The 16,942-nt window shown below is 38.4% G+C and overlaps 1 protein-coding gene across 4 annotated transcripts in view; it reads left to right on the top strand.

The window, feature by feature from the left end:
* Positions 1–16,942, top strand: part of FBN1 (fibrillin 1) — a 157,676-nt gene that overhangs the window by 67,994 nt on the left and 72,740 nt on the right. For 3 of the 4 annotated variants that reach the window (XM_083850113.1, XM_083850114.1, XM_083850115.1), the window contains 6 exons: positions 2,445–2,612; positions 3,925–4,065; positions 4,861–4,980; positions 8,751–8,876; positions 11,010–11,132; positions 16,075–16,197. In XM_083850113.1, the coding sequence (XP_083706239.1) occupies positions 2,445–2,612; positions 3,925–4,065; positions 4,861–4,980; positions 8,751–8,876; positions 11,010–11,132; positions 16,075–16,197 (801 nt within the window). The other variant, XM_083850116.1, reaches the window with a different exon arrangement.

The raw sequence follows: 16,942 nt of genomic DNA, 5'->3' as shown, positions 1-16,942 counted from the left end.
GATCACCTGAAATTGGAAGAGGAGGAGACAACTCTCAATCTTAACACAGTCCCTGTTTTCTTTACATACTTTCTAATTATTCATATCTAACTGCTGAATAAGCTGGGTGGAAAAGTGAAATGATTTGGCACAGGCCACAGACTGAGACATATGTTGGAAAAAGAGCTAGAACTCAGACTTCCTGATGCAAAAATCTATGCAAGGTCTTCCAGATCATGGCTATATTCCACTTTTTTCTTCTGACTTGGGATGTAGATTGAGACTGAACTTTTTCTTTTCAAAGGTGCTTTGAAATCTTTGAAAAGCCTTACCTGTATGCAAGGTGTTGCTGTCATTATTTAATCATGTTCATTTATTCCTCAATATAGCCTGAGACAGCAAGATGAGGAATTTAGAGCTATCAGTGAAGAGTACCAATGGCCCGAAGTCTCTCTAAATCTGAAATGGAAGCACACAGCAATATGAAGTGGAGGACTAGTTGCATAATGTAACCAAGTAGCTGCATTTTCAATGTGGGCAGCAGACCAGATGGTACTATAAAATAGGCTGTTTATTGCTGGAAATTATACATGGAGATTAAAGTTGCAATAAAAAAGGCTTGCACTGTATTTCTTTGCATAACACGGCAATAATTGTTTATATGGAGTGACAGTTTGCCACTGACACTGCAAATAATTCAAAAGTGTTGGGGCAGGCACCCAGCCACGTGTGTGTTCAGTTCACACCTAAACGGTTTGATCATGTGTGCTGATTGCATTCATGGGCAGCCCCAATGCCGTGACTTCTTTTTGTGCGGAAATCCTCAGCTCTTGGTCAATTGCCTTTGGGTAATTGGGCATTACCAATCTGGAGTGAAAAAGAAATACAGTATTGTTTCTTTCACAGACACTGATCAGTAGGCTGTAGAAAATGGATGATTAGAAAATTGACTATTATAACTACTGTCGTTAGAAAAAAATTGCATACTGGTGTTTCTGAATGTACTTAAGTGGACACTTCTGAATGTCTCTGTGTCTGTTTTATCACAGATAGATCACTGACTGAGAACGGATTCAGCTTACTTATGAGTAGGCACAATAGAAAACTAGAACAAAACAAGCAAAATACAATAAAATCTTCTTGCAAATGATTTAAAGATTGTCACCCTAAGGAACAATAGAGGGGAATGCAGTGACATATGAAACAAACTGATCACCTAAGAGTTTGAAAATAAACACAAAGACAAAACACAAACACAAATAATCAGGAAAAGCAGAATTTTGGGATACCGTGTTTATTTAACAAAACCTTCGTGATTCAGGAAGAATTTCTAATATGTTTTACAGGTGAAAATAAAAGCAGGATGAAAGTGTTGAAGGCTGAAATACTCAACCTAGATCTTCCAACACTGGACTTGTTTTTCAGTTTTCATTTTTTATATTGGTTCAAAAATTCATGCATCTCTTTAGCATTTTGTTTTCATTATATAATTCCTCCCTCCTGTTCTGCCATAAACTACAATTTTGAAGTTCAAATATACTGGCTGCACAAATAGTTATTTGTGTACACATGAATTGCGGACGTGAATCAGGTCAGCTGGAAATGTGGTCTTTAATTGTGTGCATTTTTTGGTTCACATCTTCCAAACCCGCACTTCCCAAGGACAAAAGAGCTGGGGGCACAAGGAAAAGTGGGTCAGCAGGGCAGATGCCACTAATAAAGATAAACAATAGAAGAATGTATGACACTCAGTATAGATAACATTTACAGCAAAATAAATCATTTTCCCATTTTTCCCATCAGGGGAAGGATGAATTTGGTGTGGATCTGACTCAGTTTCTCTTTGACTACACTCCTTAGATTGCACCTCATTTGATTTCTGCTTTTAAGGGCAAACTTCATTTTCACAATGAAATAGCGTTAGTGTATTCATTCTCTAATTGCTTTTGCCTCATGGCTTATGTTTATATTTCTTTGTTTTAGGGGACTAACTTTTAAGAAATACAGTAGAAACTGTTTTTTTTCTTTTTTTTTTTTCCCCAGTCCAGTATTTTTCTAGCTTTATGGGAAGGTTTGTATTAAATTAACTTGGGATCAAGTCCAAAAGTCCTTCTTTTGGTAAATTTTTCACTGAGTTCATCAAAGATTTGATGATTAAAATCAGATTAAGATGAGATTAAGATCAGGTCTAAATTCAACTGTTCAATTTCATATGCAGAAAGTCAGTTATGTTATCTTTATACTAGCAGTCTTCTGGCAAGCAGCATTAATACCCTCCTTTGGATTAATGACTGGATTCACAGAACAAAGCTCGTTGCTATGAAGAAAATTGATGTAGGCTCAGTGTGTCCAGATTATTTAGAATTTGTTATTACTAATCTGACATGCTGTGAAAAGGGGGGGAGTTGGATTAAATGGAAAAGCTACAAGAGTCTAAAACAGCACTCATGTTTTTCACATTTCAGATGAGTATCGCAAATTGTGCACAGTAGCTGCTCTGCTGCCAGCAAGACCTGACATTCCTCCGGGTCGTCCTGAAGTCATGCCTCCACCAATCCTTCCTGGTGTTTATCCTCCTCTGGTCCCTCAACAGCCAGAAATTGTCTATCCATCTCGGGCTCCGCCACCTCATGGTAAGAAGCAAGTATTCACTTCTTCCTATACCATCTGTATTTAGTTTATATACAAACATGCATTTCTGAGGAGCAGTTTGTTCCCTTCAGCTGTTATCACTTATTTTATGTGGCCATATAGTTTCTAGATATCCTTCTAATTGTAGTCTGGTTAACATGTATCTTACAGCAAGTGTACCTCATGGGTAGTGTTTTTCTCCTTTCTATAGGATTCCAAAATCACATCTTTACTGTCTGTACTGAGATGTATGTATTATAATAGTTACATTACTGTTATTTTAAGGCTATTGTGAGCTTTGCTGCATGTCAACATTATGGAAGAACACGAATAGCTTTTTAACTAAGTTGTGATAGTTACTTTAAAGAGCTTGTCTGTGAGAAAGCAGCTTCTTTCAGGTTGTGTTCCTCACTCTTACTTGGCCAGGTGATGTACAGGTAAAAATACTAGTCTGGTGGGCACTGAGGCTGACCCAATGTAAAGAAAGAACTGTTCCAGTGATACACATGAGATAGGTAAGGTTTCACTAGAACAACATGGAAGCCAGAGCAGAATAGTGATATATTCCTTATTCTGCCCTTTCTCAGGGAATTTACTAAGTGCCCATATAGTCTGCAGTAGGCATGTACCACCTAAAATCACTTGGCCTAACCACATTTTCTTTTGCAAGTAGACATGAGTTCGTTTGACCCATGCTCTGTGCAGATGCAGGCAGGCTCCATTTGCACTGGCACCAGCTGAAACTATTTAGTCTTGGTTCAGCACCAAGCTGAGCTAATAAGCCTAAGAGGCAAAGTATACTAACTCAGGCCTGACACTTCACTGACGTAGTTGCACAGCTTCTAGTCAGCTGGGAGCATGGGTATAGCCCGCTCATGTCTGTCTGCCAAAGTCCGTATAGGCATACCTTTCAAGGTTATTCCTGCCCTCTGTCACTGTGCTGTCTGAAAATGGGGATAACTGAACCAGTCTTCCTTATCCTTGTTACAGTTGGCTTTTGATAGAGTCCCTGCAATTCCACGCACCTGCTTTTCCCCTAGGTCCAAGCAGTTTTAGACCACTTTTGTCCTGCAAAAGAGGAAAACTGCATCAGATTTGCCACAATGAAAAAGGAAGTCATCGTTAGCTGGTTTCAGACAGATCTCTTAGAGACAAAGTGCTGTTTTGTCTCTTCCAGTGCTGATTGTACTATGTAATTCATGTTGTGATGGAAGGTAAATGTTGATTTTTAACGGAAAATGCTGTCCAAGTTGCAGATTACCAAAAATGATTATGATGAGCTATTAAAATATTTTTCCAACTTTCTTTTTTCAGTGATCTTGCCAGTGAACTTCACTGACTATTGCCAGCTGTTCCGACATCTCTGCCTTAATGGGCGCTGTATTCCCACTCCTGGGAGCTACCGCTGCGAGTGCAACAAAGGATTCCAACTGGATGTTAGAGGGGAATGCATTGGTATGTGATTTTTTTGCTGTACATCACAGAAGGGAATTTTATTAAACTTTTTTTTCTTTTCTAGACAATGTAATAACTCAGAGTTCTTATATAAAATAACCCCCTGTCAAACAAACAAACAACAACAACGCACCAAAATAACTTCATATTTAAAAAGACAGCAAAACTTCTTTCAATGGCAAAGTTACTTTTACAGCAGTTTTGCCTTTAAGACAGCATATAACAAATCTTGTAACTTGTCACAAAATTATACAAAATTAAGGATTTCTTATTAATCTGTGATTGTGATGTGTTTCTTAGTGATTTAAAATGACATCTTTAAAAAGTTACCAGCTCTTTGAGTATGCAAAAGAATTATTGTAAACAAATAAATAAAAGCAACCATGATCTTAAACTCAGTAAAATTAACAAGTCCTCTTTCAGCTGATCAGGAGTACCTTGTTGGGCTCTTGAGGCCTTTGATTATGGAACTCAGCTGGAGTTAGATGATAGGAGCAAGGATTATCTGTCTTACAAGATTTTGCTTCTGTCAAAATCTGTCTCTCCTGTGAGGCTGGGAATGCAGACATGTGGGTTTGAGACCTCTACCACAATATCTTGTCTTGAGTACTCCAGTTTCCCAGGTCCTGCTTTGCTTAGAACATGGGATCCTGTTAGTGGGAATTCAGTGGTGTCCCCTCTTGTTTCAGATTGCAGCACACTATTTCTCCAACTACAAAACAGTAAAATAACCCTATGGACCTGAATGTCTTTCAACCAATGTCTTAATAAAAATATACTGTCTGTGTCTTGCAGATGTTGATGAATGTGAGAAGAATCCATGTATCAGTGGAGACTGTGTGAACACCCAGGGATCCTACATATGCCAGTGTCGTATAGGATATCAAAGCACACCAACGAGAACAGAGTGTCGAGGTGAATCACAGTTTTACAGACATATCTGTTTTACTGTATACATACCAGGGGGGAAAACAGTTTTTAAGCAACATTTAACACTTGTTATGTATGATTTAAAAAAACTAAAAGAAAAGAAATACGGCAGAAAAAAGAGCTCTTTCAAAATGATTAACCTGCCTTCCGCAGACAGGGTTATGAAAAAGACATTTTGTCCCGTGCTGAAAGTATCTTGGCACCATTTGTGGCTTTGAAGTGGAAGACTTTTTTTTTTTAAACAAAACAACAACGACAAACAAACAAACAAACAAACCAAAAAAAAAAAAAACAAAAAAAAATGTTCAGCCGTTTCTTTTGCTCCATGAAGATCTCAAGGACAAATAAACATACCTTATTTGAAACAGCACTTTACCTATAAAGACTGCTAAAAGACTAACACAGATGGGAGATAAAATAAGCCTTCCAGTGGGTAAAGAGTACAATGTCCATGTGTTCTCCCTGCCCACTGACAGAGGAAGAAATCAACATAAATTTCAGCTTACTAAGGTATGGAGAAGTGGCAGAGCACACAAAAGGCTGGTGGGGAAGCTGTAGAATCCCCATTATTTGTGTTTTTGAAGAACAAGGACAACAAAAGTCCTGATGGTCTTCACCCTGTCTTCAGAAGTGGGGAAGGTGTAGCTCCTCAGTGTTCAGCCCTCTGTCAAGGCTCTGTGACTTCCAAACCACCCTGAGGTGGTAATTGGGCAGCACAGGTGGATGCAGTCTTTTATGGTTAAGTCATAATGAGAGACTTTGGGCAGGAGAATTAATGACTACTTTGATATTCCACAAGAAAGGAGGCATCTAAATGGAGTAGGATAAATTTGAATGCTCAAAGTCCTAGCTTGTCGTAATATTTTGCTTTCTGGAGTAAAAGGAGGATTCCCTAAACATGCAGTCATCCTGAAGCAGAGTTTCTTAAAGAGCCAGAAGAAAGCTATCTGTATAGTGTGTGATTTTTATTTATTTTTTCCTTTGTGAATCTGAAAGGTATTTGTGGTACAGAAGCTTATTCCAAACCAGGAGGACATGCAGAGCCAGCACCACTGCTGCATGTTGCTGGGAATATTTGACTTAGTTGCTGCCAAACAGCCAAGCTGTGGAAGCATCTTCGTAGTTCAGCTGACTAGTGGTGAAGGAGTGCTGAAGTGGAGTCTCAGTGGTGATGAATTCACTCATGAGTCATTTTTGTCACACACTTTTAATTTGACTGATTCATTACACAAACACATGGTTGTCAGAAGCCCAGTAGCTTAATGGCATTAAAGTGTGGTCACTTAGCAGTTCCTTTGCAGTCTGTGGGAACCGTACTTGCTTGACAGACAGTTCATAAAGTGCTAAGATGTGCAGAATCTTTGTTTTCTGAAGGAATTTTTAGGACCAGTCTAGGGAAAAGAAAAGGGCCAGTGGGGTATGTTTGGCAAAATATGCGTATAGCACTGGAGCCTGCCAAAATCAGCATTTACTGTAGAATTACTTTGCACGGCTTCTTTGTAAATTGTTCTATTTTTTGCATATACAAATGTGTCTGTGGTGATACACTTTTGCAAATGTATTCCTTACATCCCTTCTTGAAAAATGAAACCTCTTTAATGACCAGATGTTTATCTATTCCTTGCTCTGAGGTTCCATGGAAGGTTTTCTGCATGATAAGTTTGATAGGTGTCTGATTAAACATTGCTGTCTGTAACACAAGCTACTGATAAAACTGCTAATAGGATTCCTTTCAATTTTAGTAGGAGTTTCACTGAATGAATATGTTAATTGGGAACTTAGATAAATAAGGCTACTAGAGCTATGATTAATGATCAAAATGAAAAATGCTTTTCAAGTGCAGAAGAGTAGATGTAAAATGGACCTCAATAAAAGTGAAATTTTATGGTGATTAGCTATGAATTTTCAGGAATCAAAGCTTTAATAGCTAAGTGCTTATTATAATCTACCTGATAGTTTCAAGAGGAAGAGATCATACCTCACACAGAGGTGGCAGCAATTGCAGACATTTCAGTGAGAGGGGAACTTTGAGTCTTAGAAGTTTCCCTGAGGAAAAAAGAAAAATCCACAATGATATTTCGCAATTAGAAAATTCTAAAGGTAACAGAAACAAGTGATGAGTCTCCTGTCAGCTTTCTGAATGTAAAGAACACCAAAATTCTGTGTTAATTTCCTGTACCATGATTTAGATGGAAACATAGAAAGGTTTGGGTCAGAAGGGACCTTTAAAGATCATCTAGTTCCAATTCCCCTGCCACGGGCAGGGACACCTCCCACCAGACCAGGGTGCCCAAAGCTCCATCCAAACATGGCCTTGAACCCTTGCAGGGAATGGGGCATCTGCAGCTTCTCTGGGCAGCCTGCTCCAGTGCTTCATTACCCTCACCTTAAAGAATTTTTTCCTACTGTCTAACCTAAACCTACTCTCTTTTAGTGTAAAACTGTTACCCTATCAGATCCATGAAGGTAGAGATCCTAACAAACTCTAAAAACTAAAAGGCCAGAAAAATCTTGAGATGATTTAGCATTCAGCCTACCCAAAGGAAGAAAGCTGGCAGAGTAACTAAAGTCAGGCTCAGGTACAATTGAGTGCCACAAAAGTGGGGAAAAGGGACTGAGCAGAGAGAAAACTCGCTTTCTGCATTACTGAACAATGATGCTTGTTTATCAATTGCGAAGAGGTTTATCAAGCCTGTACGCTTTTGCTGGATGTCAAGAGGGGTGCAAGCTGGCACTGCCACTTAAGCAGCTCTTGCCTCTGCTGGCCTGGTTGCGTGCTGGCAAAACAGTTATTTTAAGGGCTTTCTTAGTAGCTTCCTAGAAGTACCATGCTGCTGGGAAGGCAAATTCAGGTTTACAATTTCAAGAGACATAAGTTTCCCCTCAGATACCTGTCTAGAGAGCAGGGGCACTGTTCAGGAGGACTCCTTGTCCTCTGTTCCTTCCTCAAGCACAGCAATGCCCTTCTGTGGAGAGGGCTTGGGGAAAGGCACCTACAGAATATTTGGGAAGATGATGTGATTGTACTATAGATGCATTTGCATAGGCTGGTTGAAATCCCTGTGAACAGAGTCCCCTGTGTGCAGGAATCTCTGGGAGATGGTCCAGGCCTTGATGGAGAACACTGAGCAATCTGAAAAATGTCTAGACAGTCTGTCTCAGCATCTCCTCTCCCCTCGTTTGGAGGCAAGGGAGAGCTGCCAGCCTTGTGTGATATCACTGTTCAGGTCCTCCAAAGCATTTGCCAAGCATCTCCTGCAGAGAGAGGGAAATGAGGAGCTGATGTTTCAAATATAAAGTAAGCATGAGAAATATCTTCTGAGGTGGGAAAGTCTCAAACTCTCCTCTTACTTTACAAAGCAGCATCAAAAAACAAACTTCCCGTCTTTCCTTCAGTAGTTAGCTATTCTTAAGTTAAATTTCAGTAAAAGCATTTTAATGATGAATGAAAATGGAAAACAAAAAAAAACAGACAAAACCAAACAACAACAGTTAAATGGGTCTGATTCTTGTTTGAACCAGTTGCTGGGTAATGTTCACTGAAATTCTTTCACAGCAACTTGAAATTTAAAGCTGGCAAACATTTTCCACACCCGTAGCATTTGGTTATGGAAATCAAAATAAATTATTTCTCAGGTGAATATTGTTTCCATGTAGGGTTAAAAACCTAGGGGGAAGAAAAATGGGAAAAAATCCGCTTGAGTATAAAAAAGAAAAGTCCTAAAACATTATTTTTCTTTTTGTTTGGCTTTCAGACATTGATGAATGTTTACAGAATGGTCGTATCTGCAATAATGGACGATGCATAAATACAGATGGCAGTTTTCACTGTGTGTGCAATGCTGGATTTCAAGTGGCAGCTGATGGAAAAAACTGTGAAGGTAAGACTTTTCTGAAGTTACTCCATATTAGTAATTACAGTTGCAAGCGGTTATTCACATCAATAAAAAAGAAAAGGACCTTTGGTGAGAGGGGATGGAGGGGAGCAAGGAATCAAATTTCTATATACCTTTTGCTGTATCTGGGAGGGCAAGTAAACTGTCTTTTGCAGCCAGTTCTGGAGCCTTGGCTTGGCAATCCTCAACAGGATGTCTGTCCAGCAGGAGAAATAGCACATACCACTATGGCAAAATGCAGTTTCTTTGATGGGAGTGGTACATTTTAAAACGGAGTACAAGTCACATGCTGCCTAATTTTACTGTGTGTTTAACAGCATACTTTATGGGATCTAACTGGGTGTCTAGCAGTGTGTTTTATGCAGATGCAATCTGGGCTGACCCATAAAATCTGTTTTTAAGAAAAATTTGTAAACATAATTGATGTGTTCCTACCTCCTAGACCTTTAGCAAAGTTGGGGGGGAAGGGGGAGAATGTTCTTTATCATGCTTCCCAAGGTCCTTGGGAGGGTTCTCAATGATCTATTCATACATTAAAGGAATTTCAAGCACTGTTCTTAGAAACATTTTTGGCAGAATATTATCTCAGTGATTCAGCTCAAAGACTTAATGCCAAAATTCCTGGTTGGGATAGATACATGATTTTTTTAATCATAAATTATTTTTGTCTGACTTAGCCTGTAAGTAAAAAGAAAACACACCATGTCTAGAAGTGTAATATCTGTCCAAGACAGCTGCAATATTAAGGAAAATAGCATGATTCCGAATATATTGTAATGTCATTATGATCCAGTGATTTTATGTGCTCGTAGTGATTCTGTTAATCCTTGGTAGAGACAGACATTTTAAGACTGTTTTACCTGACTCTTTTTTAGACACAGTTTAGCACTATAAGTTAGTTTTTAAATATCTAATTATGGATCTATATTGACTAAAGGTACTTGAAAATGAATATATTTTGGGAATAAAAACCACTTGATTCTGATTTCTTCCTTTTCCACCAAATACCATGTGCTAATAGTAATAAGAACCAGGACATCGGCAGTCTGGTAAAACATTTTTAATTCCATTGCACATGTTGCCAGAATGTCTGTTGCATCCGCTTATGAAGCAGTGTCATCTCTGGCATTGTAATGCATTGAGTTTTGTTCTTAGGAATACATATGCACACACTTACTGGTAAAGACCCTGTGCCATCCATCAATGTAACTGCGTATAGTCCTTTATATGAAACTGCTAAATAGTACTGATTTTCTTGTATGTGATGTCCAAAATTGATTTCATTTGCACCAGCATGAAGTAAAGACTAAGAGCACATAATATATTACTCAAATCAAGCACAGAAATTTCTTGCCTTTGCGTGAGAGAGAGACTGACTGACTGACTGTGCAGGGTTCAGAATAGCAGTATATGCTATTCTTATTTGAATTCTTATTCTGTGCCATTAGGTCAGAGAGTGAATAATGCCAGCATGAAGCCAGTAAGCACCTCTCCTATGTGACCTGTCATGCTGAATCCAGGAAGGTGCGAGTTTTATTTTAAATGGAAATTGATGATGAAAATGCAGCAGAGTTCAATGTGCTTCTGCATGCTTGAGTGCAGTGGTGGGAAGTCTCCCACACTGGAAATCTTAAAACAGAGGTTACAGAAGTTTTCACTTTTAACACAGGTATCCACTCCTGCCCTTTCAGGTGTTCTTAGTAACATAAAAATATGTTTGCCATTCCAAATGCAATCTGCTTCTAACCTAGCTTCCATTTTCATCAAGATTGCAGGCTCTCTTCAATTGCATCCCTCCCACCCCCTTTTTTTCTAAAAACCTTTTAAAGGTTTTTACCAACCGGCAGTTCTTAAACTGTCCAGTCTCTCATCTATTTTGTCATTCTCTTTACTTTTTTTGTATGCATACCTTTGTATGTTAACTATTCATTATGAAAAACTGGAGTTACTGCTTTCATGCATCCTCTAGGACAGTGCACTACGTCCCACTGTATGTTCCCATTTATCATGTACCCCTGACAACCAAGAAGGAAATTAAGGTTTACCTTTTGGATATAATTAGTAGGGGTTCTTTTATGTAAACAGTATAAGGATTACATCTGTTATGTGCATTTTCAGATATGGATGAATGCAGCATAAGGAATATGTGCCTGAATGGGATGTGCATCAATGAGGACGGCAGTTTTAAATGCATTTGTAAACCAGGGTTCCAGTTAGCATCTGATGGACGCTATTGCAGAGGTAAGCACAATAACTGATGGATTCCCAAAGTATGAGAGTTATATTCCTCTTGTAGCTTTAATTTCCTTACAGTGATCCTTGGGGACAAGAAACACTGGGCAGAGTTCTCATCAGATATGCTTTTTTAATTAGCTAGAATGATTTGTTATTGTGCAAGACAGCACTCAGTCTTCTTCAAAGTGCTGAGCAGCAGCCCTAACCAACCAGTGGGAAATATTTTTTGATCAACAACTGTGTGATCTGACCTAGTTAAACTTTTTTTTTTTGCCTATGAGGTCTTCTGCAGTTTGACTCCAGTATATCTCACTTCTTGTGCTTGGCATTTTCAAGTTTTCTGCCTTTGACCACCCAAACATGCTGGCCTTCCTGGGGTCTGTCTCCCATTCCTGCCTGGGTGTCTCCAGTCAATACAGTATCTCCAAGAAGTGTGCAGTACCCCTTGTGACCGAGATGCAGACATGAGCACCACAGCAAGATTGTCTTTGGTGTTTGCTGCACTAGCTCAGCAAAAGCTCATGTGGGAGACACTGCAGTCTTTTTGTTGCTAGTTATGTCATCAGAGTTCCTGTTCTGTCCCATCAGGAACTGCAAGTTTTGTGTGTATAAGTCTTCGTGTTTCAGTGTGTTTTATAGGCACAAACCAGAAGTTGAAATAAGGAACAAACAAGTGCTGTGCCAAGTTACTTACAGAAGCTGAAATAAGGAATAAGCAAATGCTGTGCCAAGTTACTTAGGATTTTTCTTTAGAAAAAATTTTAAATCTTTCAGCTCTAGGAATCAAGGTAATTAAAGTATTTACACTTCAGTAAATTAAAAAAACAAACAAAACAAAACCCAAAAAAGAACACTGGATTATACAGCAGCATCTTGTGGACCAGTTACAAAATTAAATGTTTGAATTAATTTGTTTTTGAGAGTTACTGACATTAAAGGTGAATTTCTCTGGATCCTTTTGCTTCTTGAACACTGTACAGGTCTTAGATCTGAGATGCATGGTACCTAGACTTAGACTTTGGATCCAAACTAGGACAACGATTTATTGGTAAAACATCCAGAAATTCTCTTGCATTTGGTACCTTTTGCACTAAATGTGCAAACCAGGGCTACCCAGCTTTCAGGCAGGGGATTCATCTATTATAACAAGAGGAGACCCCATTCTTGCTTCATAATAGGATAGTTTTGATTGGGAGAATAAGTTGTCCTTTAATTTCTCAGATGAAAAAAATGCATGGATCTGAACATGTGTCCCATTAGCTTACAAGCTACTGTCTGCATTGGCAGCAGCTTTCACACACTTAACAGCAATCAGCTGTATTTACATTCTTACCTGTTTTCCAAATAGTGGGTGTATGTCTGCACTTTGCCAAGGCTTATTTTCAAGCTAGTCTGTGTGTGGGAAGGCAATGAAACTTGGCCTCAGACTTGGCAGGGAAGAGTTCAATGCCTATCAGGCCTTGGCACGTCAGACAGTCTTGTTCCCAAAGACCACTTGCTGGCTGCTCTCTGTGTCATTAGCAGGGATGTGACTAACTCATGAAAGCTCAGCCCAAAAACTTGTCTTGTTTTGTGCCTTGATCACCTTTTGGTATGGCGTTTTGTTGTTGTTGATGGGTTTTGTTTGTTGATTGGTTGGTTGGTTTTATTTATTTATGTTTTTTACATCAGTCTGTTCACTGAAATGCCATCCAAGAAACTGGTACATAAATTGCTTCGACTCTTTCAAAATCAAACTTGGGATACTTGACTTCACAGCCTCTCTTACATGCCTCCTGGCCAAACAGGACTATGGATACAGCCAAAAAGGGGTTTCTGGCCCTAGAGAAATGTTACTTCTGTGCATCAAAGGGAGAATATTTGAAAATTATCCAAAATTGCAGGCAACTCAACTGATTTCTACTGGAAGTTGGAACAGATGTTATAGTAAAATAAGGATTTCTCCCACTGCTTTTCAACACTTACAGTAAGCCTTGTTCTCTATGAACGAGCATGCAAACATTCATTAAGTATGAAATTGCTATTGGGTGAAAATCAAACCAGATTTTGAGACATTGACACCCAAAGTGCACGTATTCCCAAATTCCCATATGTGTCTCCTCCTTCCACTCGCCCAAAGCATCATGAAATTCCCAGGAGAAAGTAGTGGCTAGAATGAGCACAACTCTCTGGTAAATGTCTCTAGTCACATTAATAAAAGTTTAAAATCGATCCTTAATAATGTCTTTTCCTTGTACATTTTAGTGTCTATCCTTGTAGAGTCCTCTCTGTATATACCACAAGTGCAGAGTAAATAATTTCTGTCTTATAAAACAGTTAGGTTCTGAAACACTCATCTTTCACACTGTGTATCCTGAATTTGTTTGTGAAGCGAATGCATGAAGATCTTACACAAGCTTAAACATGCAGTTAGTGCTCACACATATTGGGAATGTGTGTATGCACAAACTGATGTTTCTGCAGCAAATTGGCTACCTGCCTGAGCAATTTTGATATGGAATTGACAAGTATTTTTGCCAAATTCTTCAGGAGATCAACAAAGGAATACAAGAATTGCAGTGTGAAACACGTTACTCCTATAAACATCTCATTTGATGCATTGTAAGCTGAATTTGGAAATGTTAGGAAAAATTTCTAACCCAAAGTTAGGAATACTGTAATTGACAGTTCCATAAAACTGGAATTTAAGTATAAGTACAGGGCATGTGCTTGGCTGTCTGGTAAAAATTCCACTCAGGCTTTATGAAGTAACATGCCAAAAAAGAATGTTACACCACAGTCTTGTGTATTCCCTGTAATACAAGACCTATTAAACTTTTTCACCATTAGGTTCTTCCACTGATGATTTGCTGAAGCTTTTTCAGAAATACTTAGATCAGCCAGGCAGAGGTTTAAAGCATTATTGAAAGCTCTTGCAAGGCAACTGGAAGTGGGAGTTTAGTAGTCTGAGTAAATTTTTCCTGGTTAAAATTAGAGGACTTAGTGTACCCAGCTGGCACTACTGAGCAAGCTAAGCAGAAAAGGCAAAAACCGATTGGACATGGAGAATGAATCTATTAGGTTGTTTTCCAGAACCAGGTTGAGGTATTCGGGCAAACGTCAGAAAAGTATTTCTGAAGTTGTCAAAATGGCGGCTTTTACCACAGAGGACGGCGGAGCCTTGTCAGGGTTAGAAATTTGGACTGTATGCCTGCATGTGCAGTTGATTTACTCGGTGGAATCCCGGCCCTGGTAAAAGCAGAGGATTTTTGCCTCTTTTTCACTGGAGCCAAAGTTTCAGCTACCTCTGCAATGCTGAGTGACCAAGTGTACCTTTCTATAAAACACCAATGACAGTATTTTAGACACATTTGTAAATGAGTGTAAAACAAAACACATTGCACATTTCATCCCTTACTACTTTACAATTTCTTAACAATAAAAAAAAAAAAAAGAAAAAAGGCAATTTTGCCTTTCTGTTTCTGTAAGTAACCTTACAAAAGGAACGTGTTTTTAATTTTTTTATTTTTTATTTTTGGAGAACATGTATCTGTCCAAGGAGTTCATTATTGTTTAGCAAAAACTGTCTGCACCTTTAAATAATACGGACATACATTGAATTCCTGACTCAGTTTTACTTACACTGAGTAAGGATGACATTTAAAGAGGGAAAAGCATTTAAAATTTGCCTGAAACAGAACAAAAGATTGCAGGATGAAGTTGAAATGAATTGAGCCCATATACTCAACTATAACTTCTATTTTAAAATGCAGTTTGAAAAAGGAATCTTGGATCATACAAGCCATGTTTTATGCCAAACAACACAAACTAAGTAAAACATAGAGGTGTTTCACTCTCAATTTGCCCTTTTAAGGTCAGAAAAAAAGGAAATTGTCACACACACACTGTCTTTTGTATATGTTACGGAGAGTTGTTATGAAGTGATTATTCTACAAAGGTTATACATACTTCCAAACAATATTTTAAACACTCCTTTTCTTAATCACTTATAATATAATGGCATGATCTCTGTGTCTAGAGAATGATCTTACTATTAGGACAGGAAGACTATAAATTTTTTTTTCTAATTTGACATCCCTTTGTGATAGTCCAATATTATGAGGTTTTACTGTTGTATTTCACTGCTAAGGGCCTTATCGTTTAGTGTACTATTGTTGGGCAAAGATGATAGCTAGTGCTTGGCAATTCCTTGGTGCTCAAATCATTAGGAAGTTTCTTTCAAGACTGGAGTGTAGTCTATCCATTAAAAGTGTATAAAATGGGCTATAATGAGCATCTGATAGGGAAAAAAGTAATTGTCATGCAGATAACCAGAAAGATGCTATGTGCAGGAAGGGTCTGCCTGTGAACATTCAGATGAGCTTCCAAAAACTGAACCCACAGCAGGAGGAAGGGAAATTCTTTGGTGTCCTTATGAAAGCATTCCTGATTCCTGCGGGGAGCAGGGTGAGGGTATGAGAGATTCAATTTGCAATCTGGGCTGATTTCTTACAGTGCAAACTAACTGTTAACACAGAAAGGGAATACGCAGTTGCGCACTACAGAAGTCCTTTGTCTTAGCAGTCACAGTTTCCTCATTCCTCTGTTATGTTTTTGCTTGAATGACCCTTATTTTGGAATATGTACCCCTTGGGAACAAGTTGGGAAAGTGTAGACCTCTGAGCAGCAGGAAAATCCTGAGAGAATCAAATTGTTCTGTTTTGTTGTTATTTCTCCTGAATTTTAAATTTTCTTCTTTTGTTTTACAGAATTAATTAATCATTATTCTTAAAAAGACCTTTATTTGAACTAGTTTCCATTTTCATTTGATATTTTTCTATAAGATGCATTGAAAGCAGCTGTGAATGCAAGTTTCAGCTGAAAATAGGCTGCACAAATGCAAGTTTCAGCCAAGCATCAAACTCTATGTAACTTAATTTCTAATAAAGCTCATTCTGTTCTCCAACAGACATCGATGAGTGTGAGACAGCTGGAATATGCATGAACGGGCGCTGTGTGAACACTGATGGTTCTTTCAGATGTGAATGCTTCCCTGGCCTTGCAGTAGGACTGGATGGACGTGTTTGTGTTGGTAAGACAAGCTCGATGTGAGGCGAGTCACAACCAATGTTAAGGCATTAATGTTAAAGTGATAGACAGATTGGAATTTGAATGTAGAATTTACTATATTTTAATGGATTAGTGGGTTCTGGAATATTTACGTTGATGCCCATTTTACTCTTTTTTCTTTCTGTTTGTGTTTAAAGGTAAAAAATGTGTGGGCCAAATTACAAGTTCAGGTAGACTATATAGCATAGTGCTGTTGGGGATGAGTGATACTCTATCAGTTTTGAGCAGGTGAGAATCTGCCTGGTTTTTGTCAGTCTAGATTACTTCATTTTTTCACCAAGCCTAAAGATTTAGTTAGGCGTTCATCTCTTTTTAAAGTGGGACATATCAATTTTTCTACTTCCATCTATTTCTTATTAAATGAAGGAGGTTTGAGATCTTTGATTTTAAAATTATAATATGTCTGATGGCCATTATCAGCCAGTTTTTAAAAAGTGAGAAATGTCAACTATGATCCTGAAAAGGTAAACAACAACAGAAAACTAATGGTACACTCAGAAATTGTAAGGTTTCATCTCTGAGTATTCTGAAAGGCAGTAATGCAAAAATGCAGAAAAATAAGGTGTTCTGATATTTTAATGTTTGCCCCCAGTCCCTCAGTTGACAACTTGCCTTTAAAAAGCCATCTCAGTAACGTGCCACAAGTATTGTCATTAGGGAAACCTCTTTTAACATTCAGAAGCCATGAAAATATGGATTTTTCACTA

The sequence above is a fragment of the Anser anser genome (assembly GCF_964211835.1).
Source record: "Anser anser genome assembly, chromosome: 10".
Taxonomy (NCBI): Eukaryota; Metazoa; Chordata; class Aves; order Anseriformes; family Anatidae; genus Anser; species Anser anser.
Note: the sequence above shows the minus strand (reverse complement) of the source record. Positions and strands in the feature narration are given on the sequence as shown.